The sequence below is a fragment of the Battus philenor genome, unplaced genomic scaffold (assembly GCF_028537555.1).
Source record: "Battus philenor isolate CCGP_79_NKW_IND1 unplaced genomic scaffold, ilBatPhil1.0.hap1 SCAF_9, whole genome shotgun sequence".
NCBI classification, from domain to species: Eukaryota; Metazoa; Arthropoda; class Insecta; order Lepidoptera; family Papilionidae; genus Battus; species Battus philenor.
In genome coordinates, this window is record NW_027181759.1 from 1,354,914 (window position 1) to 1,379,863 (window position 24,950).

Consider the following 24,950-nt stretch of genomic DNA (forward strand, 5'->3'; position numbering starts at 1 on the left):
ATTTGATTCACACTAAAAAGATCGCAAAAAACACATAATATTAAACAATTTTCATAAAGGAAACTGACATGTATGTAAGAAATGATGGTGAACAATGTTGTGTTAAAAATATGCATTGCGAATTACAATTATTTATATTTTGCAATAATTGTTTTTTGTTCAAGATCTCAATTACAGTTTTTTTTTTGGTTTGACAACGATTCCTTGTACTTTCGAATATACATAAGTGAAAATTTTAAAATAAATAAAAGGTTTCATGGAGTTATTGTGTTGAAATTTTGATTTTTTTTATTTACTATATTCGCCGGAAAGAGTGATAACTAAAGAAGCTTGTAGCCCTGTGTGGACTCTTTTTAAATTCGGAACTTGTGTTATTTTCGTACAACGTTAACCAAATATACAGGGTGATTGGTTACAGTTACATTTATGATTTCACTATAAACCAATCATATACTGTACAGGATAACAGGGAAAAATTGATTAACTGTTGTTACTTGGGTACATTTAAAAAATAAACACATGTAAACCCATCTTTAAGTATCTTGTCAATTGTTAACGCCCACTTCACTTATCTCTTTCATTTGCTTACAAAAAAGTGAAATAGCGCTATATTGGTGACTCTTTCCAGCGAAATTACATTAATGGTAAATAGGTAATTGTTTCTTTATGATTCTATTCTACCTAACGACGCTTAACCTAAACGTTCAAAGTACCCCGTTTAGGGTCAACAAAGAACCTCCCGTTTCCCGTTGCTAATGACCTCGTAGGTCTGGTCGTCTATGATCTTGTAGATATCGTTGCGGTAATGCTGCAGGTTGTGCAGGAACCGGTAGGAGCTCTCCTCCCGGATTTTGGTCACAACGGGAGCCAAGTTCTTGGTGCCGGCTTCGGACGCCAACGAGAAATAGTACCGCTCCTGGAATAAAAGGTAATCATGTATCTATCCGCAGTATACTAAAAGGGAAGCAAGTCAGGACAAGGTCGGTCTTCGTGGCGATTTTTAGGGAAGGCCAGTTTGCAGTGGATGGCTGACATGGTGATCACTTTTCCTTTTTTTACTTCGCAGTTTGCACAAAATATCTAATTAATGTTTAAATTAATAAATATAATGCGAAAATTATACAATAAATATACATTGATTATAAACGTGTAGAAAAAACCGCCATTAGGAGCACAGAAAACCGCGAATATGAAGATAATTCATACTAGCTGAGACCGCGCGGTGACAGTGGGAGATCACGATGCCTGCTTATTTGTGTGAAGCCAAACAGAGTCCCAAATAGGCCCCGATGTGAAAAGAATACACAGACAGAACATATACTCAGATAGGGGGTTTTTAAAAGTAGCAAATGAAATCACTACCAATCTAAATTTTCAAACTATCAAAGAGTTTTTTTAAGATTTTTTTCAATGAACTTTTTCTTTAAATTTAAAAAAAAATTTGCATTGAAATTTGTTAACGCGGAGGTCATAAGTGCAGTGCGTTAGTTTAGCGTAGCGAGAGGTTATCGAACCTTCAAGGTGAGCGAGCAACCGTCACTCGATAACAGACAGACGAGTGGGGCCAATCTACTAGGAGTGGATAAACTGCCGCAGTGCAACGAAGTCCTTCCAACATCACAGTAACGCCAAAGCGATTGTGAGTGCCGTTAGTGTTTTATGTGTTCCTAGTACTAAGAAGCAAAGAAATGTTTAATAAATATGATTGTGTAATAAATAAATTTAATTTATTTTTTGTTTATTTAATTAAATTGTTTTTTGTTTTCGTGTTTCATTTACTTCTAGAAATTCTCTGAAAAAAAATTATATTTGCCTGCTTATTACTGTATAAAACAAAACCAGTAAAGTAGATAGGATATTATTTATAATAAATAAATAATAAATCAAAATATAATTAAAAAATTTAGTTGTTCTCTACAAATAAACGAAAGATACGTATAAAGTACAAATAAAACCAATTAAATTTGTGTCTAAAGACAAAAGTAATATTAAATACTAAAGTCTTATTTCACGTATTTTTAAAGTTTAATTGATTATTTTATGAACTATTTCAATTACATGACATAACAGTAAAAAAGTCTGAGGAAAAAGAGAAAGTCGTAGTAGTTATTCATAAAAAATCATTTTAAATTCCTTTTTCAATTGCATGTGTCGGTTAGGCAAAGATTCTCAGGAGGTACCTCGAGCACAGTTACTAATTAGAGGTTTAAACCTAGCGCCATCAACCTTCTACCTTTTTAACGCATAAGTCATCCAAGAATAAGAAAGAAAGAATTTAAAAATTTCTATAGAGAATGTTTTTCATCAACAATAACCGTTTTTTTAATGTCAGAAGTAACAATTTTAAATGTCTCAGAGCAACTAATACAAGAAAAGGCGGAAAGATTGAAAGGCCTTTCAAACTAAATCTATTCCTTATTATAAGGAAATAACAAGACAAAAGTGAAAAGTATTGAACCTTCTTTATAGCGATGACTTTGTTGATGTATTAGATATGGTTGGGTTTGATTTAAGTACGGATTTATACGAACCAATTAAATTCGGATTTAAAAGAGAGGGTCATGAATACAAAATTTATCAACATTTCGTAATGACTTTTATTGTGAAGTACCTACTTACTTTTAGAGTAAAACATTTAAAATAATGAATCTTTAAAATTATACATTTATATGTTTTCTACCTTTCCTAAATAATAATTCATTTCAATTTGCTTCAAAATACGAAGAAAATACAACGGTGATACATTTTATGCAATTTTGTATTATATGTTCATCAGACAGAGTTACAGACGGTGACAAGCGAAACGGTGACCGTCCAGTAAGCGATACACGTCGCGACGATAGTTGACTAGGTCGTGAAGGAACTTGTCGCTGCTGTCGTTGTGCACGGTCGTAAAGACCGGGGGCAGAGGTTCCACGCCAGACTCCTGGGACAGCTGTATGTAATACTCCCCCTGGGTATCCCACCAACCAGGAATATTTAAGTACACAGTTATTAAAAACGTTTTCGTGATTTTCGCCCTTATATCACGTCAGAGAAAAATGCTGTGCACTCATAAGGTACAGTTACAGTGGATAAAAACCTCTTCCAACCGGCCTTAATGGGAATTTATGGAGAAGGCATATGTCCAGCTGTGGACATACAATGATGATTAGTACCTGGTCTAAAACTTCATAAAATTAGTGACACTATTTTGACAATAAATCGCCGTTAATAAACTCGTAAACACATAGTAAATTGCATTGATAGTAAATCTTGACCTTGAAAGGTCAAGAAAGGTGTGTTCACATAAAAAACCCGGTCTGTCTGTCTGTTTCAGCTTGTTGTAGGCTTAGTCGATGAAAGCGCCTTTGAAACCCTAGGCGGGTGACTTTAATTTGAGCGAAGTTATTATAACCATATCATCTGTATGATGTTCACTACTGGACATATGCTTCCCTAATAGTTTTTCATAAGGAAGAGATTTTTTGGTTATTCGTTCTCTATCGTTCCGTTAATTAATCTATGCCAGGGACTACTTGGCTGATGAAATATTGTTTTTTGTTCTTTATTTTTCTTCTTCAATCCTTCACATAATAACGCATTCTCTCTTCTTTCTTCTTTTATACAGACCGGTTGGAAGATGTCTGCGCGCAGCAGATTAATGGGAGAGCTCAATCTGATTTTAATTCAAATTGAACTTTGGGAATTATTTATTATTTATATTATGAAGATAATAATAAAAAACGAACGAATTCGCAGAGCATTAAAGGCGTTATTGAAATTTATTAATTTCAGCAAATTAGAAATGTGGTTTACTATCGAAATTCCCGAGTATGATTATTATTTTAAAATGTTGTGAATAGTATAAATAATTGAACAGGTCTTTAATGTCTCTAAAATGTACTGCATTTGCAATTAATTGAGTGAACTAGGTAACCAGTGAGCATTGGTAGCTGAGCGGTAGACGACTGATATTTTCGATAGTAGGTCACACTTTGTGCATTAATTATACAGGATTGCATTGCCACTGCCCACAAATAAGTTTCAAAAGGATGGGAAGCAGTATCTGGATACTATAAATACCACACTGCGATCGCTAGCCCCTCTGTCAATGTGGTGATTATAGTATATATCATATCCCCCAAAGATATTTATGGAGATTATCCCTCCATAGATATTATAGAGGAAAGGCCTAGATGCTCTAAAAAATTGTCTGTAAACAGTGAATTAAACCCTAATTCCAGGAATTAAACCCGCGACCTACAATCGCATGCCTTACGTCGTATACCGCTACCAATGTTCCAGATGCAATGGAATGAATAAAACTGTAAATTCATTTCCGTTAATTTCTTTGTTAAAAAAGGCAAGCTCGTGTAAAGTGTAATAATATAATTTAAATTATTCAATTTTATCCGTGAAATACATGAATGTATTGATATATTCTTATAAAAGCAATCTCCAAGCAAAAAGGCTAAAGAAAAATGTCGTTTCTTGTTTAAAACAGAGCAATTCTGTTTATTCAATAAACGTATAAATTAGATAGAAATAGCACGTTCGTAATAAAACTGAACAAATAAGGAACACGGAAAGCGATCGCGATATAATTTATGGAGCCCTAGTAGCGATTGCGTTCGCATTCAAGTTTTATAAACCCAGTTTTTTTTTTCAAATTGACCTTATTGAAAATGTCACAAATCTTTTTTAACGTGAAATTCATTTTTATGAATGCGGTATGTTTAGGTCAAATGCAAACTTCGTTTAATCATTGAAATCTATTCCTTTGCTTGGATCTTGTTAGGGAGGAAATTCGGGTATCCTGGTATTAAAAGTCCTCGTGAGATCAGAAAGATATGCAAAGACTACCTAACATGTTTGTTATCTTTCAATAAACCTTTCTTACCAAAGAAGAAAAAAGTGATACAAAAAAGAAGTAGACGAGACAAATTATGTCGAGTGTATTCGTGACTAAAATTTATTTTTAAAGAATTAAAAAATAGAACTGTATATTAGTGTAATTACAATAATTATATACAATTAGTGGAAACAGGAATAGCCAACCGGTAAGTGTGCGTTATTACCGGATCAATCACTTTTACCGTAACATTACTTGGATATCCGACTTCCTTTTCCGTGTTATTGTTTATTAGGGTTGTGCAGTAAATGTTTTATTAGGGTTGTGTTATTGTGTTACTTCGATATTGGTTTTGAGATAGAATAAAAAAACTTCGAGCCGGTGGTCGCAGCGTGGGTTGGCCTCTCACCAAATGGACTGACTTCTTAGTTGGAGAAGTCGCTGGAGGCATTTGCAGTGAGCATCTGTCGGCTGACACAAGGCCGTAAGGTCTCACCTGATCTGGTCCCATCATGTGCGCCTGTCGCCTTGTGTACCCACGAGCCGCTCGCTCCGCCTTCTCCTGCTCCCAGTGGCTCATCATCACTTCGCTACTGGGTAATTTGAATCCGCCGTTCATCAGCCGCACGAAGTATCGCACCTGTTGGTACATCATCAGCTTTACAAGAAGTCAATTTATTCATAGTCATGCATCAGAACTATGAAAAACAAAATTTTGTATATAGCTGGAACTTGAAATGTTATATATAAATCACGTGTTATAAGAATATTAATTTATAAATAATTGGTTTAATTTTAAATTTATTAAAAGATTTATTTACTTATTAAAAGAATGCAATTGACAAAGATTTTTAAAATAGATGTTTAATTATTATATAATTTTTTATGCAAATCTTCATCAATTGACGTCCATAATCTGTTTTTCTTACGTAACACAGTTGTTAGTAATAATTCGCATTAGTATTTTGAAATACAAATCCCTTTGCATCATGTTGAACTCTTACTTGAGATAGACTAAGTAAATAGCAAAATGGTTAAAGTTGAAATAATCGATGCTATTATATCTAGGTCAGTTTGAGATACACAGTGAGTTTTATTTTGTATCTTATTTGAAAGTCATCATATGTGGAACTTTATTATTTTTAGAAGGTTAGGTAAAAGCAAGCAGGATGGCTAACCTGCAGGTCGAACATGGAGAATGCGCAGACGAAGTAGGGCACGCCCACGAGACACATGCTGGGGTGGTGGATGTTCACGAGGTGCTTGTACAGCGGCTCCACGCAATTGTCCTCCACCACGATGCCGCATGACTCATCCAGGAACGGGAAGTTGTACAAGTAGCCTTCCAATATAATATTTAAAAATTACTTTGTATTATGTATATATTTTACAGGTGAATTTAAGTAGAACCTATCCAAAAATCAAATTTATAGAAATAATAAATAACGTAGAAAAAGGTTTTACAAAATTTTCTTGACATTAAAAATAAATTATTGTATATACTCTTTGTTCCTACAGATTTTGTTATGTCAGAAGATATTATTTATTTGCCTATCTCGCATTCTAATTAAAGAAAATAATACAATATACTTCTGAGTGATCACTATTATACAGGTGATTAATTAGGTGTAGAAAGAAGCTTTTTTACAGCAACGTAAATAACCTGAATTTTAATTATTATTTTTTTAAATAATATCTCACTATGAAAACTGTCGAAAAAGTACTAGGGCATGATAAATTCCAAATTTAATGAAACAAGGATGTACGAATACCTACGGAGTAAACTTTTAAAGATTCTTGAACAACTTTTAGAGAGAAAAAAAAAGATAAAAAAGAAGGAGATTTAGATTAAAAAAAAATACACATCATATGTATTTGTTCTCGTGTATGTTGGATTGTAGATGATGTACACTGACCACTTATAACTATGAGGTAGTGTATTTTATAATGTGGATAACAGTGTCGTCTAAAGGGACTTAATAAAGTCACTGTAATTAATTATTACGCATTATATTTTATTAACAAATATAATGTAAGTCTTTATAGCATTGGTTTTAAAACGCTATTTGATAAAAATCTTTTATTATTTATTTACGACCAAAAAAGGTCTAATAGATAGGAAACAGTGAGTGTCCAGAACATCATCATGTCAACTGATTGACCTCCTTTGCATGACATATACAGGCTTCCCCCAAAGATCGCAACGATGATAGGTCTTGCGCTGTCGGCATCTAGCAACATTCCGCTAGATCGGCTTGGTCATGACAGTGTCATTTATTTAAAAATGTGATCAACTTACCGGTGCAAAGAAAAACTACATCAACCTCCTCATGGGTGTCATCTTTAAAGAACGCCGTGTTCCCGTCGAGTTGCACGACGTCAGGTTTCTGCACAAGGTTGCTAGGAAACACGGTTCGCGGCTTTTCGCTTAAGTGGTGGCTGAGAAGAACCTTTTCGGCGACGCTCGTGATCTCCAGCGCTATATCCATGCCGGACGGACCCGCTCCTATCACCAGCACTCGTTTTCCAGTGAAAATCTCTGGTACTCGGTAGTCGTGGCTATGCAATATGTCTCCTAGGGTACAACAAAAAAGTAATACTAATTAATTAATTACTTGAAGTACGTAAATAGGTAGAAGTATCTTTGGTAATAAATAATTAAATAAATAAAAAATATTTTTTATTAATTACCTGGTTACATTATAAGCAACCTGAACTAACTAGGGCATGATAAAAGTAAAGAGTTCGAAGCATCGGAATGTGTAATTCGGTTACCTTTAAACTCCTTAAGTCCTGGTATTTTGGGTATGAACGGGGTGTTGTAATGTCCGTTGCAAACGAACACGTAGTCGTACTCCTTAGTCACCGATACTCCGTTGCTGAGATCCTTGTAGCTGATATCCCACAGTTCGCCGTTGGGACCCGCTTTGGGTTTTACACGTTGCACGTGGTGCTTAAACTAGAATACAATTTCAATTAATTATTTCACTTTAATTACTAAAAAAAACTATTTTTATTACTTAAATAATATTTATGTCATTAATTACATATATATTATTTTAAGAAACATACAAGGTGTATAAATAAAATGATAATGCCTGATCAATATGTATGATATTTTAAATTTTTTTGTTTATATAATAGCTGTGCCCACGACTTTGTCCGCGTGGAATTAAAAAAAATGTTTAGTTTATTTATTTTTTGCTTAAGAATTTACAAAAAATAAAAGTAGCCAAGTTACTCCGTATTATAAAAGCTACAACCGAATATAAGTTCCGTCAAAATCGGTCCAGCTATTTCCGAGATTAGTTGGAATAAACAGACAGACAGACATATATACATACATACATTTAGAGAAAAGCAATAATTTGAATATTACATAAACGATGCAATTTTATTTATTTGTATAAATTTGTTAAGGATAATTCGAAAACAAAAACTAAAATAAAATTGAAAAAAAAATAATAATTGTTATAAGAATTAATTTATTTATATAAATTAGAAATGTCTGTCCCCCTTTCTATTATTGTTTTCCCTGTGTCTCGACGGACAACTTATTATTACTAGGATCTCAGAAGGGAATTGAAATTATTCAGTGAATGTTTAAAAAAGGAAATACGCGGAGAACATAAACTTACTTTAATATACGGCGTAACTCCATGTTTATCCGAGTATAGTTGTAGGAAGGCGAGCATGTCTTTCCCAGGAAGGTACGACTTCTCGTTGTCTGGTACCGGGAAATCCGGAAAGCCCATGATTTCCTTAGGAAGGTTAGTCCTGCAAAGTTTATCAATCTTATAATATTTGTAACGATTTCATAGACACTCTAGAGGTAATTTTATAATGGTGACTTTTTATGGTCATATAATTCCTTACACATTTTTATCAATATAATTAATTATGTCTTCCCTTTTTAGGTGTATTTCTTATAGCGTATGATGGAGTTTTTATAAAGTAAGAAAAATATACTCGCTATATAATATGCTAAGTTTATTGTTAAGTCAGGCGGTTTCAATAAATTATTATTATAATTTTTTCTATATAAAAGTGGTTTCTGCAATAAACCAACACTTCATTTTTGACACTAAATAGTTTATATTTGTTATGTTTAATCGTTATCGTTATTTCATAGTCGTTGGATGTCCACAGCTGGACATAGACCCTTAGATTTCCTGTAGGATATAGGATCGGTTGGAACAAGCCTGCATGCCACTATTTTCTTTCGCTTTTAAATAGTAAATAAGGAAGAGAATATGTTATTTTATAAATAATGGAAATTATATATAACTTCTGATGCAACATATATACTGAATAAACTATATCTTGAAATTCCACCCGAGTAGGAAATATAAACAAACATAAATAATGAATATATTATATGAACATATTCGCCAGAAGCGAACAATTATTTCTCGATAACCTTTTCCATTCGTGGCATTACGATTATAGTGTACGTTTACATTAATAATATATAATCGGTTGGTTACAAGAAAAAAAAAGATATTTTAAAAAAATTATACATATAGTTTTTATCTGCTTCTTTCTACAGATTAAAAATTAATTAAGCAAGTCGCAATTTTAAATTTCGAACGAATAATTTCATTGTAAATGCACTTTGCAAATTGAATACCAGGATATCATAGGTTATGTGCAGATAAATATTTCACGCGCAGATAAAATGTCAAGAGTGCACGCGTGCTTATATTATTTTTCGTTTATAGATACAAAATGTACAATTATAGTGAATTAATTAGCAGGTCATGATGTCTTGGTAGAATGGATAAACATTCACTGATTTATTCTGTTAAAAAACGTTCTCCTGGTAATAAGGTAAGGGTAGGCAAGATAGGGCCCCCCTTGAGCACTTTCATATCGTATTGCGAATGATAGTTAAAGCCTAGGTCCTAAGACCAGTCGCTCTTTAGAACATTCCTAAGCGAGGATCTCGAGCTGGATTATCTCGTAATCTATTATAGTTACAGGAAAGATGTTTAGATAAGAGAGAAAGGTCTCTCTCTGCCCATTTAAACCAGTGAAGGTGACGTTTGAAAAACGCTTGTTGTTTACAAAAAAGATTAACAATAATACAACGTTTTAAACTTTTTATCTTTTTCTTTATTACTACTGGATTTACAACAATGACACGATAGATACAAATGGCTAACAATCGGGATCTAACTGCATGCATTAGACACGAGTTGCTGGTAATGAGAGGAGGATACATATACATGCTGCCATATAGGAAGAAGTACTACTCAATATATTTTTCGAGTGAAACATTATCTATTGACAAAACCAACAACAATACGATTATAAAGTACTAAGAAAAAATTTATTGAAACATAAGCCAGTTTCCCTAATTTACTGAAAATTACTGAATGCCACGGACATAAGGCGTTCTAGTGAAATTAGGATTTAGTTAGGATTACCGGGGTAAGTGAAAAAATAACTTGTGTGTGTATGTTTTAATATTCACATGGATTCCACGAACCTCAGGCTTTTGTACATGCTCGTATGTATCGGCAGACCGAAGTCGTCGTAGCCCACTTTTTCGGTGTAGACCCAGGTGCCGCCAAGCTGCGCCGCCTGCTCCAGTATGTCCACATGGGCCACGCACGGCTCCGCGAGAAGGTGACGCGCGGCACAAAGACCGGCTGCTCCGGCGCCGATTACGCAAACACGTGCCATATCTGTAAACAGTAATCACTTCTAGGTTATGTGCTCCTGGTATATTGATTAATTTAATTATTATATTAATTAATTATCAGTCTTAACAATATAAAATATAAATAAATGTTTTATATGTTGAGATTTTTTTATCAAAAGATTTCTTCAAGCTTTAGTTAGATAATATTAGAGTTATTTATTATTGACAATTTTAGATAAATAAAACTTCTTGTAGATTCTAGAAATGTTATTTATCGGAACGGAAATTAAATAAACCATTTAATACAAACTAGCAGTATTTTGTAATTATGAATTACAAATAAATATTACTTCGTCTTCATTACGCCACTTTGTAAGTAAGGCATTTCTATTTCTATTTCTAAAATCTAATTCAAAAATCGCCAACCAGCGACTTCTCGTAACGTTGACTATGTTATCGGTTCAATTATTGAAGGCCTATCCATTCCGCGTTTACTGGCTTGCATTAGCCTCTCGAGAACCTTCCGATCCCTTCTATATCCCATTGCCAGTTCAGACTACATTTCTTCGAGCTACCTCGTTAACCATAATTCTTATAAGGTTTATCATTAGCAACCAAGTCCCAGATCCGTACATCACCGGGTAACACACATTACTTAAAGACCTATGAATGATGATATTATTATGATATAATAAATTAAGAATAACAATTACAAATTTTAAAAGAATATGATGATAATGCAAGAAATCGACCGGGTTATTTATTTGTGCTAAGTTGACACTGAATAAAAAAACATTAATTGAAATTAATAATAATTAAGTTGAACTACAGCAAGAAGTAAAAGAAGGTCTTTGTAGTCTGTCAAGTTGCAGTGACAATAGAAGTAAATATATATATATATATATATATATATATATATATATATATATATATATATATATATATATATATATATATATATATGTATATATATATATATGTATATATAGAATTAAGTAAGAAAAGGACCAATATTTAGCCACTTCCGCACATGCAGTGGTAGTCGTGCAATAAAATGCACCGCCCGCCAGCCCGCTGATAAATGCGTATGCGGTAAACAATGCGAATCACACAATCGCCAAACATAGAGTTTGGCACTAATCGGTGTAACATAACTCTTGAAGATGCCTCGTGGAGGGTTGAAACACGTGTTGAGTAATATGGCGGTGGCGGCAGCCTTGTATCTGACTGTACAAGATTGGTACTCCGACTTATTCTTGCGTATCGAGAACACTACCAAATTTTACCTGCATCACAGTTTTGTGTACATATAAAATTCATCAAAATATATATTTAATTTCTTTCGTTTGTGTCATATGAAGTCGTTTAAATCTAACGTTACGATACAACCTTTCATTACAATATTGCTTAAAGACTCTTGTTATTACGAACATCCTAACCATTATATACCTTTCAATAATTACTCTGATTTTGTTTTGACCCGTAAGAAAAGTCCACAGTACTGCTATAAGTAACTTAATGCTGCGGGTGTTATCAAAGGGTGACAGCTCAAGCCATGCTCCCCTAAGGGGGACCCTTGAGTTTAGTTACTCTATGGAGCATTCATCGACGCGAACTAAGGGCTTGGTGACCTCTAATCCGGTAAAATATTAGTATGTAGCGGTAGGAACTGAGGCTTTACCGGAAGCCTTCGAGCTTTGGTACTTTAAAAGATTTAATGGAATCAGATGTTACCTTGCGGAAGTCCATCCTAAGTAAGAAAAGGACCAATATTTAGCCACTTCCGCACATGCAGTAGTAATCGTGCAATAAAATGCACCGTCCGCCAGCCCAGGAGACTCAATGTTTGGCATTAATCGGTGTAACATAGCTCCTGAAGATGCTCCGTGGAGGGGTGAAACACGTGTTGAGTAATTTGGCGGTGGCGGTTGTGTGATTCGCATTGTTTGCCGCATACGCATTTATCAGCGGGCTGGCGGGCGGTGTATTTTATTGCACGACTACTACTGCATGTGCGGAAGTGGCTAAATATTGGTCCTTTTCTTACTTTAAAAGATGTCTTAGTGACTCTGCGCCCTGCTACTTCAACCAATGGAATCTGCAAATGCCATTTAGGCAGCAGTTAGCAGTTGGGTCGAAAAAATCTCGACCTTTGGTTTCGTCGTTGTTTCAAACTTTCACAGCTTTCACCAATGATAATAAATGATATATCCTTTAAACAATTTTACATTTATTTACAATAGATCCGTCACCTGCACAGTGAATCCATCTCAAAATTTGTACATGAAAATATTTAAGTTTCTTCACTTAAAAAGTAACATTATACGTACTTATATGAAATTACAATCTAGTGGAGAATGTACCAGCGCGTATCTTCAAGATTAATCGAACTATATCCCATTAACACGTATCGATTTTGCCGCACCGCTCTGAGCTGATAAGGTCCAATGTCCACAGAGTTAAATGGGTTATTTATCTGACCGAAAGCCGAACGTTTGCGCTCGGTTGGTGATATTGTGTAATAAGATGCTTCTAGATAATTAAGTGAGAATATTTTAATCGATATATTAAGCATAATAATAATATTTTCGTTGTAATATTACTAAATAACAAGATTTTACATTTATTTTGTAATTTGTGATATTACTATCAAAGGAGCGCGTAAGATGACAGGCATAGGTAATACCTATATCCAGTACAAAACAAATTATGTAATTGGAAAACTAAAGAAATTTTATCAATTAAAAAAATTACGTAATCAAAGATGCGTCTTGATATATATATATATATATACATATCCGGTATCCGGTATATCCGATATAATATTGTTGTACAAGCAACTGCATTGCAGTGCCAGTAGGTAGGCTGCATAGCGTGCAGAACAAATGGCCACTAGAGCCTTAAGGATAAAGAACGCTTACACTTGGTGGACAAATGACCTTTGTAAGGTTATCGGATGACGAGTTTCTAATGGATATCTAGGGTCAGGACTTTGTTCATCAGTGGTGGCCCAGCTGAAATGGTGATGATGAAATGACTACATGAAAGTAAACTTCTTTACGTACACCTAAACGAGGGCAACATAAAAATGTTTCATTAAGAAGGGTAGTCGATTTGACTCCCGATGATTTTTTACAGGAACATTTCACGCTTCTTGATTTTGGACTTTTTGGAGAAATCGCTGGATGAGGGCAGACCAATATCGGTATAATATGTCACAATAGGTCTTAAAATGTTCCAACACCGTCGCCTCTACAGTGCTTAATATTTTCTTGTTTTTGGATTGACCTCGCTTACACGGGTTCCAGGAGAGGCAGCATAGTAGGCGATAAACCTATTTAAGGTAGTGAAGTTGGAGGGCTACTTGGGGACCCTCGATTAGGGCCACTACATAGTATAATTACACGGGATTAGAAAGCTGCGAAACTACTAGGGCGCTCCATGGACTGACTAAGTTCAAGGATCCCCCGAGAGGCATTTTTTTAACACGATTCATTCTTTCCTTATGATGATTCATTAAATCTTTCCTTATAATGATAATATAATTGTTATCTGTCATCTCAGTCATTTCTGTTGCAAAAGGTAATAATATGTAATAGTTATGTCATTATTTCCGTTTACTCCCATGCGAGTTATCTAGACTTGTGTAGACAAATGATATCTTCTAATAATATCATTCCACATGATAAGGTCGTATAGTGGTGTCTAATCGAGAGCGGTTCGGACCGCTATGTACTACTATTTTACCGGATTTAGAAGAAGTTAAGAGGTCTAGGCAAAACGTTTTTAACGTTCTTTCCCTTGAGACGCCATATTAATAAAATTAGTAAGTCTTGTGGGCAATTTTGTGCCGTATTACAATTTATTTCCACTGTAATATTTCTAAATTTAAAATGATGCTTAAATAAAACTTCTAGAAAATTCTGTGCAGTGAAGAGTTTCCAGTTTATAGACCTTGATAATGAATTGCTCTACTTCTACTAGTGTTCACGCTTATTATTACTGGCCACTACGACTACAATACTTTTATGTTAAATCATTCTTAAATGTTCGAATTTCAAATTCGAAAGCAGATTTAAATTCGAATGCCATCAGTGATGCGATCGCTGCAGATCGTTATGGTCGTGTGAATTGTAAATAATCTGTACTTATGTGATACATGCATCATCTAGATCAATCTTGACTATTATTTTTCTTTCCAACTCCCTCGGTTAGTAACACCCTGTCGTCCATTAATCGTGTATGCCTGTCTTAGTTAGTTGTCAAGTTCGAAATTCTAATGCCATCTGTCAAGCAGTATTTATCCATAACAAAACATCCGACTGTCTCTATGTGACAGTCGAACGATTCCATATAGTTACGTAATTATATCGAAGTTGATCCCATTTACGGTGCAGGTCAATCAACTGACCCGGCGAGCTGTGGCCTTACAGCGGTCTTATTGCATCCTAGTGACGACGATAACATGTTTTGACGTAAATATCATCGATCTAGTTTTTACTAGATCGATGAATGATGTTTATTACACTGGCTTATGTTAAGGTGGCAAATATATCTGCTTTTAATTGGTAGAAACAAAACTTCTTTTTAGTCGTTAATTCATTACTATTGATTTTTGTTTGTTCACTCTTTCCATACCATCCTGTCCTCTTCTTCCTTCAGTAATAGAGAGTAATGGAGATATGATTGTTTTTATTTGATTCGACCAGCGTGCAGATGATCGTCTATATATTTTACCGTCTACTAACGTCGTAGTTTTTCTGTTTGGTCTATGGGCGATGTGGTCAAAATAACTTGGGCATATTTGTTGCATATCATGGAGAGCTCGGTCTTAATATTAAGCTGTATGAGGTGTACAGACACAAGAAGTTATGTTATTAGTATTGTGTTATACAATCTTATGTATTAATAAAGTTTAGATATTTATATATAAAAATAATTACCCAAACATGTGTAAATTTTTAAGTACAAATAATCAATATATACTGAAAATTTAGAATGTTTTTCAGTATAAGATCCTCTTTCCTCAAGAGACAAACAGATCTATTTATCGAAGTGTAAATTCCAGTTAAGGATTCCGAGATGCGTAAACGCTAAAAGTATTTCAATGGCATGTAAATGATTGTATCGAGGAAGCAATCTAGTGTCTGCATTCTATTTAGAAACCGAGTTATGTTCCTCTAGAGCCTTCCGCCTGGTTTTATTAACAAGTAATAAAATAGTTTAATGTGCATAATACAGTTAAAATGCTTGAGAATTAATTGTTTTAACATAATACTTCTTTTGGGCGTCTCTCATGCCAGAACATGTTAATAAACTTTGCAGGTTTAATTTAAACTGTAGTATGTCGTTAGTCAATCTGATAAAAGTTACTATTTATTAAGCTTCTCTGGACCACAAAAATCTCTGTGAATGTTTTGTTTAATTGTGAAGCCATGTCCAGCTGTGGACCTCTGATAGCTGAAATGATGACAATAAAAGTTCACGGAGAACTGACAAATGATCATAGCAGTAGGTATATTTTCTGAAATATTTCAAGTTTGGGCGCAATTTACACAAGTTTTTTTTTCTTCTATAAAATATGAAGGAGTAATCTATAGGCTTGAGGAAGCAGATTACGAAAGATGTTTAGTCTAAACCTTTTTTTTTTGTAACTTTAGCTTAAAGGTTCATTAAATAATTTGCAATGTCATTGGATTGGGAGGTCTTATCCTACCGAGCTTTTTGATTGCTAAGGGTGGGGAGTTCGGTATGGTTGTACTGTTTAGGACTCTGACTTAAGGGTGTAAAATAAGTCCAGACCTCTGGTCGATTGATTGCTAACATTACTACTTCGTGTCGGAATGTAATTCAGCAACGTATCTGTCTAGGATAATAGGGGGCTGTCTTCTCCTATACGTTCTTATCAATTTTCTATGATTACTTGTTTTAGATTGTCAGCAATATGACATTTAAGCTATCTTTACTAGCTATTAACAACATCTTTGCTTTAAATTTCCTACAGCTGTGAGTCTTCCACATTATTATCATAATTTCTAGCTATAGAATATGCACTGCTAGATCTGTGATCAAAAATTAAAGTGAAATTGTCATTTAAAACTAATTGCATTAATAAAGGCAGGTAATTTTTTATCCTTAGGTTACTAGTAACATTAACTGTCTGTAACATTTGCAAAGCGTTCGTTTGTCATAAATTGGAATACCATTTTGCTAAGTCAAAACCATTTTGAAAGATGTTTTGTATCTCAAGTCTCGATTGATCGATGTAAACTGCATTGGTTCTCCGCGACTTTTTTTGACAAAAACTCAACTAATATTGTTCTGCAACCATCGTATTCTCCTGATTTGGCTCCGTGCAACTTCTAGCTATTCAGAAAATTCAAAAGGCCAATGTGGGAACGTCCTTTTGACACGATTGAGGAGATATAAGACGAAACGAAGAAACAGAGTAAGAGAATGTTTGGGGAACTGAAAAAAGCGTTGACAGAAGTGCGTTTTATCGAACGGAAATTCTTTGAAGGCGATGAATGTGATTTGGAAGAAAACATAAAGAATTTGAATTATATAAATAAATTCAACTTACTTTTTGATCACAGTATTAGGTCTTTTATTGATTTTGAATAGGACTAATTGTAAGCGGCCTGCATCTAGGGACTTCTGTCGATCATAACGAAATCGTAAATATAGACGCATGTCTTACGTTTCGTCTTACAATTGTTATATATTTCAGAGTTATCTCTTTAAATAGGTTGTTTGGAGATAGATATGCAAAAGTTTTTTGCTGACAAATGAACTTTACATTCACCACTTTAAGGCTTATATGCTATGCTAGCTATAGCATATAAGCTTTAAAGCATACATAGTACAGCATATACATACACTGTATGTACAAGTCACTGACGACTTTATTCATGTGTATAAATAAATCATAGTATAGTTTTGTATACATACACTGTATGTACAAGTCAATGACGACTTTATTTATTCATACATATAAATAAATCTTTTATCGGATGTATGCTGCATTGATTTATTTTGATGTATTAAACTGAATGTTTTCATACAAATGGTTTTACATTGAAAATTTTAAATTGTTGTCTCCATTCAAATGTCTACACAATGTGTAAGAGGCTTCTGTATATACTAGGCTTTGTATAGAATTGGAAAACTATTTTAGTGTTGTCATATGAAATTATTTTTTTTTAAATTTTATTTTGTTTTCAATATTTACGACCGAAGTTTTCATTTGTTATATACAATGAATGAGGCGTTTGTATGTATTTATAAGCTATACACACGAGTTGAGAAATACTCTAGTGTTGCCATAGAAATTTAACAATTATTATACATATGTTTTAGTACCCACTATAATAATGATTTTAAATTGATGTGTCTATTTAATACAATTTATATGAGATGTGTTAGGGGGACTGGAAAGTAATGTCGTTCTGTCGACATATTTTCCAGAAAAAAACGATTGATTTTTACCGCTAATGCATTGAAAATTTGTATACTAGACGGCAAAAGGTTGTTGATAACGAAAGAAATATGTTGATTAGAAATAAAAACTTGTTAAAAATCTAGTCGTGTGAATTTAACTTAAGAAAGCGACATTACTACCGGTCTCCTTAATATGCACAGTACGTTGAACCTAATAGTTGTCAAATTATTTGTGTATTTCCTAGCAAAGATTTCATACTTTATTTGTATAATTTTAAATTAATAAAAAAAGAATTAAAAATCATATAGGCATATACACGCGCTATTGAATAGTCGATCATTTTAACGTTATAAGTAGTATGATACCTCCAGCTCGATATGCATATATGAGAAAAGTCGGCCAGAAACAAAACAGTTGCTATTTTAAATGAAATTTAACAATTTCTTTTATCGTGTACATTAGTGGAACCGGAAAGTAATGTCGCTTTCTTAAGTTAAATTCACACGACTACATTTATAACAAGTTTTTATTTTATTCAACAATATATTCAGCTTTGTTATCAACAATCTTTTGTGATTTAGTCTACAAATCAATGCCGGAGCGGTAACAAAACAATCGATTTTTCTGTAAAAAATGTCAACAGAAACGACATTGCTTTACGGTGCACTTAATAATATGAACCATGTAAAAGAGTAAATAAACTAAGTTCCACAGATCATGAAACGGCTATCCTATCTTTAGGCAGATGGCCTACAATGTACAGATTATCTACAGTCAGAGGACGCTATAAGAGTCGTGTGTCCAACAATGGACGTCTTTTTACTGAAATGAACATAATGTTGAATCTTTGCTAGAATGTTTTATAAAGAAATTAGTAATCCTCTGAACGTCGTCTCTTCTTTATGAATACAAAACTGCAAAAATGTAAATCGATATCGATATAATGCCATCACTAACCGGGTATCGAACTTGCATCGGTCAGGGCCGAGTGGCCGCAGCCCTGACATTGCTGCCCCTTCATTATCTGTGTTTATTGTTGTTGCGAACAGAGGAAGTGTCGTATTGTTTGTTCGTCAGCTGTAAGTTTCCACGCAGAGACAAGCTTACTATTGTTCGTATACTTACCTATATCATTCGGAAATAATGTTATATTATGCATAGAGTAATGCGTAGTTTCCTCAAGAGATATATATATATATATACACCTATCCCCCGATTTATACGGTACTCGTTTTACACGTTTTCGCAAAAAGTTATTTTTTTGTTTTAATAACCGATTTTATTACCATCTCTCATAATGTAAATATTTCCGCTTCAAACATCGAATCGGCACAAATAACTTCGAGTGATGAAAGTGAATTCGAACCTTCGATTCCGAAAAAAAGAATGAGAGTAATTTACTTTTTGTTCTTCTGTTTAATGTTTATTGTAATTAAATAAAAAAAAAACGTTTTTCCCTAATATATTAAATATTTTAACTTGTCAATGCCTTCTATTTTTATTTATGTGTACACCTAAAATTATTGCAAAAAATCACAACTGTTAAATAGCAAAATTATGCGATTTTGCGAGTTTTTCGATTTACACCGTATTGACTTAAAATTTTTTGATTTTCGATTTACACGTTTTTCTCAGGAATGTATCTACCGTGTAAATCGGGGGATAGATGGATATATATTTTTTTTATATAATCATTCTGTATAAAATGATCGCTCTAAATATGTTACATTAATTTTTTTCTATAGGAAAACGACAAGCAAATAAATTCTGTCTGTACAATTTTTATACGTAGTAATTTGAATTTTGTTGATGCTTTTTTTAACAATATTATCATAGGGGAGCACCATATATACAGTATATCAGCGATACATTCATCACTTAAAAGCTTTTACAATCACCCTTTGTAAAAAAATAATAATCAGGCATCGGAACATAGTACTTTTTAATTTATGACGCCTGGTAGAAATTTCTTTCAATCAATTCAATCGTGATAACCAAATATGATAACTGTAGATGATGTAATCAATAGAAAATAATAAAAAGGAAATAGAATTAATATGTGACGCATATCGAGAAGTTCTAAAAATAAATAGGTAAGTAGTATGTTTACATCGATTTAGAAATAATTTCGTTCATGTCGTATTGCGAAAAGATCGCAATTGCCAGCTTATGGTCGAACAAGGAGATGAGAGAGGGATAGCGGGTTCGAATCTGAATTCTTTAAATGGTAATAATTATGGTTTATATATAATAATAAGCGAAATACCTAATTGATAGCAGCCGTGCAGTGCTATTCACTATTTTCATCTAGAACATTCTTTGTACAAACTTTTAAAATAGTTATGAAATATAAATGACATTGTAATTGGCAATATGACATGTTGTAGCAGAAACTGTGACATATATACTTAGTCCGAGTTCAGATTTTGGCAGGTGAAAATTTTGTGTTTTATTAAAACATCGACACTGTTCACAAACTTCTGTTCGGAAACGACACCCTCGAACCCCCTACAGGGGGCAACTTAAAAAGCGGACTCGACGAGTTTAACCCTTACTTTTTAATATAAAAATACATATGTTACATAGGAGGCAACGAATTTTCGAAAGGCTAAAGTGGGACATGAAAGGGTAAAAAGTACTGTCTTAGACCAATTTGAGAATATTCTCTCTACTAATTTAGACTAATCCCGTGTAATTGTGGTCTGGAATCCATTTAAGTTTCTTTTCGTAGAGGTAGCATGCAGCGACGAGGTTTTGTGAACAACCATTCTGCAGATCGGCAGGGAAGCAACGTCTGATGACCCTCTTGACTTTTTGGCGACGGAGTCAGGGGAGTCAATTGCCCGTATCAGAGAAGTTAGCCAAATTACGTCGTGTCTTTTATTAGGAAAGAAAGAGTTTTCTTCCCTGAAACGACGACTTTCACTAGCGGGACTTCAGATATATGAAAGTATTACCAGGAGGTTCCCGTTCTAATATAGCGATGATAAAGAAAACAAATCTAAATTCAATCCATATGAAACTTAATAAATTCACACACAAAATTCGCGTAAATATCTAGAGTATAATCTCGAGAAAACTACGTATCGGTAAACCAATGATTCCAATAATTTCTGCGCTCCTAGTGCATTAGTTTTATTATTAGACTACAGTTCAAGATGGTTGGTTGGTTTTTATTAAGTAAGCAAGCCGAGGGAAGCGGTTATCGACTTAATTGGTGTAATGTTTTTATCATTAGAAGTTTATTTAAAAAGTTAACGTACAAAGGAAACTTCTAGATAATTCTGTGGAATAGGTGATGAACTTTGATCGCGGGGTGTTGGTAAATCTCGATAAAAGGTGACATGGAGATTGCTTGCGGCCGGTGTCGCTCGGAGCGGGATGGGCCAGGTCAACGACATATTTCTAATTCGATAAGATAATCTTATATGAGAGAACAATTAATTTTGACTAGTCATTTAAATTATATCAATCCATTTTAAAGAGTCCACAGGAGAATTGAGAATATTTTTGTAACCTTAACAATTTAATTATGAAATTCATATAGCTGACCTATTTGCTAAATGAAATTAAATGGTGATTTTATTTTAATTTCATTATAATAGTAAAATATGGCTATTTTTTTACTTATTTACTGTTTTATATGATAAATGTTGTGATTATTTAACACACCTTAAATAAGCATATTTAAATTTTTATATGTTATACGTTGTTTCTGTTGTTCGCTTATTCTAAATAAATAAAAATATATTTAATATTGCAATATTAATTATTTAATTAACAGTATATGTTTTTGCAAAATGCTGTTTAATTTTTTATAATCTCAGTCGTGTCTTGTAATAAGATTTTAAACTTTTTAATTCAAATCATCATTTACGCATTTTTTAGTTGATTTATTCTTCTAGCCATAAGAAAATGTTAACATATTAATAATCAAAAATTTAAATTTTTCATCGATATATTTACATCATTACAGATTTTAAAAGAAAAAAGATTAAAATAAGTATAAGTATCAATAATAAAATATTGAAACAAAATTTAAATAAATAATTGTCACCTTTTTTATACTCTATGAAATGTAAATTTCAACTAAAATTGTGTTGAAAGATTAAAAATTTAATTTTAAGGATAAAATTTATCAACCCACTTCAAAATTTGTGTTCCATATCTATTATGCATTGTATACGTTTGCTTTCACTAGGATAAAAGAAACAAAAGTTCCTAATTCGAAATTTTTTGAATTTTGTAAACATTTTAATGTTCACTATCTTAAAACTATATGAAAAAATAATATGATAATAATATTATACATAGGTTGTATTCACGGAGATGGCAATTATTGTGATAATTGGTTAATAAATGTCTGCTAGCGAATAATTTTAATTAATTCAAAAAAAACTTTTGTAATTATCATCTCCATTTGAATTAGAAAAACAAATATATCTTACCGATATTAGATAATCCTTTACAATAAAAGCAAATGTGAACAGAATGCACTGCACTGCACGCGAGTATGTCAATTGATTTGTTTACCGCAGCGTTCTCTGTTTACTCGACGCACTGTAAATGGCGCGAAGCTTCACTTTCCCGCGGTTTTATGTCGTCGGCGGCGGCATTGAATGACATTTTGTTTTCTTTTTAATGATCAAGACCATGCTTCGTGGTAAATTAAAATTTTAATTTATCTATATTATGTACATCCATATTTTACTATTTAAATTATGAATATTATTTAATGAATAATATTATTGTTTGACGATGTATTATACTACTGTATAAACAGGGCGATTGGATATAGGTGTAAATATTTTAAATAGGTGAATAATAATGATTTCAGAAGTTATTAATAACGTATTGATAACATACTAAGAAAAGCGTTTTCTATCGAATTCAGATTTTTCATATTATAATTAATTATTGTTTAATATCTTTCCCAGCAAACATTATATATATATATAAGTTATTGGCTTGTCGCCTTCCAAAATAAAAAAATAAAGTAACATATTCCAGAAAGATAATTTCATACAGGTTGATTGGAAATAGGTGATAAATGCTTAAAGCTCATTGCTGACAAATGAACTATACATTCACTCCTTTAAAACTGTGACCAAAATCACCCTTTATATTTTAATGGCGTTTTTTCGATCACTTTCATATAATAGTACTAATAATTATATGGATAATAAAATGCCCGTGTTTTAGTTTTAGATCCTAAACTATTTTGTTTCTGTTAACATTTTATTTTAATTTTTTAACTAAACAATTCAGTTACACAGAAATGTTTTTTTTTTTTAGTTAGAAATAAAATGATTACTGGGGCTACATGACCCAATAGAGGCAATTTAATAAATTTTGCAACACCTTGCTTACGTTGTCCCACATCGGCTTGCTACAGAGTCGTGATTATCTAGTAGCAAATTATCGCTGACCTCTGAAGACATTTAATTTTAATAATGAAACTATTAATGAAAGGTGGATTATGAGGATCATTTTAAATTGGTCGATCGTCATGATGAAACTCGTCGAGCGATTTACGTTAGTGTTTCCGGTGAGAGGGAGACGGCAATATAAACAAAGTAGTATGTATCTTTTTTGTGTAAAAAAATACGTTGTTGCGTCATTTTTTAAAGTCGTCGACTTGTCCTTGTATTCACCATGAGTTGAATGCGAGGAATAGTCCAAATTGGTAAAAACTAAAATAAAATAAGGCTCCCCTATAGCATATTTTAACTCTGCTATCACTACAAACACATTATCATACTAGTAGTTCTTATCATGTCGCTAAAATGTAGCATGAATGAATCGATGTTTATGCAACATTTTAGATTTATAATAAAATAAACGATAGCAGAGAAAGTAATTGTATAGTTTTTAAATGAATTAATGTATGTTTTTATTGTCTTTAGCAATTAATTCTTTTGCTGCAAATGCAGTGTTGTGACGATAAACGCGTAGCATGGCCCTATAAATACGTCAACCAAAACGTATATACGATGCTCATTTTTTTCGTTTCTAACCAATATATCTAATTTGCTAGATCTATACGAGACTTGTATACTAATAACAATGAAAAAAGACAAACGTATGACGTAAATATACATTCTAAATAAACATTCTGTTAAATTTGTGACATTTATTTCGAGCTTAAATTAAAAAAAAAACACTAAATTCAAATTATCTTTATTTAAGTAGGCTTTCAATGCACTTTAACCATCGATTTAAGTAGACATTTCATGACCTTTTTACTGTCGATTATTTTAACATTATAAGCAATAAGCTATCACCGTCTCGGAACGCTGATTTGTGGGAAGAGCCGGTCAAAAACTCAATAGTTGCTCTTTTAATTGTAATATGACAATGTTTCGTGTTTATATTATAATATCAATCAGGTAAATGAGTTAAAAAACCATGTTTCGCTCATTTCTATTAACTAAAAACTTTTGAATGTTTTAATAATGTACTTTTAATTTTACATTTAAAACTAAGTACCGTTACAGAGTTTTAAAGGTTTAAGATATTGTTTAACATTTTTATGTATGTCATGAAGGTAACACAAAAGACCCATGACACATCTTTGGTAAAGATTTGGGGGTGTTTAAAGCGTTAGGGTAAACTGACTTGTTCCAAGTCCAACTACACCAATGATAATCGTGGACTTTAAAATCCACAACATTAGCGTCTTTAACTATAATATTACGGCGTTGTTATTTGGTCTATTTGGTTATTGATAAAAGAACCAGTTTTCTTTGTTTACATTTAAGTGTTTGACAGTTAGAGACATTTTTACTCTGTGGTTTGTATGAAAAATGACATATCGGAACCTTTCTCGTGACTTTACTGGATTACGAAAAAAGTTGACCGAATCAATCGATAAGTTTTAAGTGCTTAGCAACATTTTTTTTTTCTTCTTCTTAGCTGATGGATGTCCACTGCAAGACATAGGCTTCCCTTTAGATCGCCACGATGACTGACTCATTAGCTGACTGCATCCATCAACACCCCGCGACCATCAGTATGTCACAAATACA

General features: G+C 33.0%; 1 protein-coding gene across 2 annotated transcripts; it reads right to left on the bottom strand.

The window, feature by feature from the left end:
- Window positions 1-649: 649 nt before the first annotated feature.
- Window positions 650-22,470, bottom strand: Fmo-1 (Flavin-containing monooxygenase 1). 2 transcript variants are annotated; one of them, XM_068775693.1, is made up of 8 exons: window positions 22,371-22,470; window positions 10,326-10,524; window positions 8,473-8,611; window positions 7,610-7,793; window positions 7,134-7,409; window positions 6,013-6,176; window positions 5,331-5,474; window positions 650-916 (listed from the first exon to the last, which is right to left on the bottom strand). In XM_068775693.1, exons 2-8 carry the CDS (start codon window positions 10,520-10,522, stop codon window positions 725-727), a joined length of 1,296 nt encoding a protein of 431 aa, XP_068631794.1. In that variant the 5' UTR covers window positions 10,523-10,524; window positions 22,371-22,470; the 3' UTR covers window positions 650-724. The 2 variants fall into 2 exon arrangements, with proteins under 2 accessions (XP_068631794.1, XP_068631795.1); XM_068775694.1 differs by lacking the exon at window positions 650-916 and adding an exon at window positions 2,741-2,953.
- Between the last annotated feature and the right edge of the window lie 2,480 nt (window positions 22,471-24,950).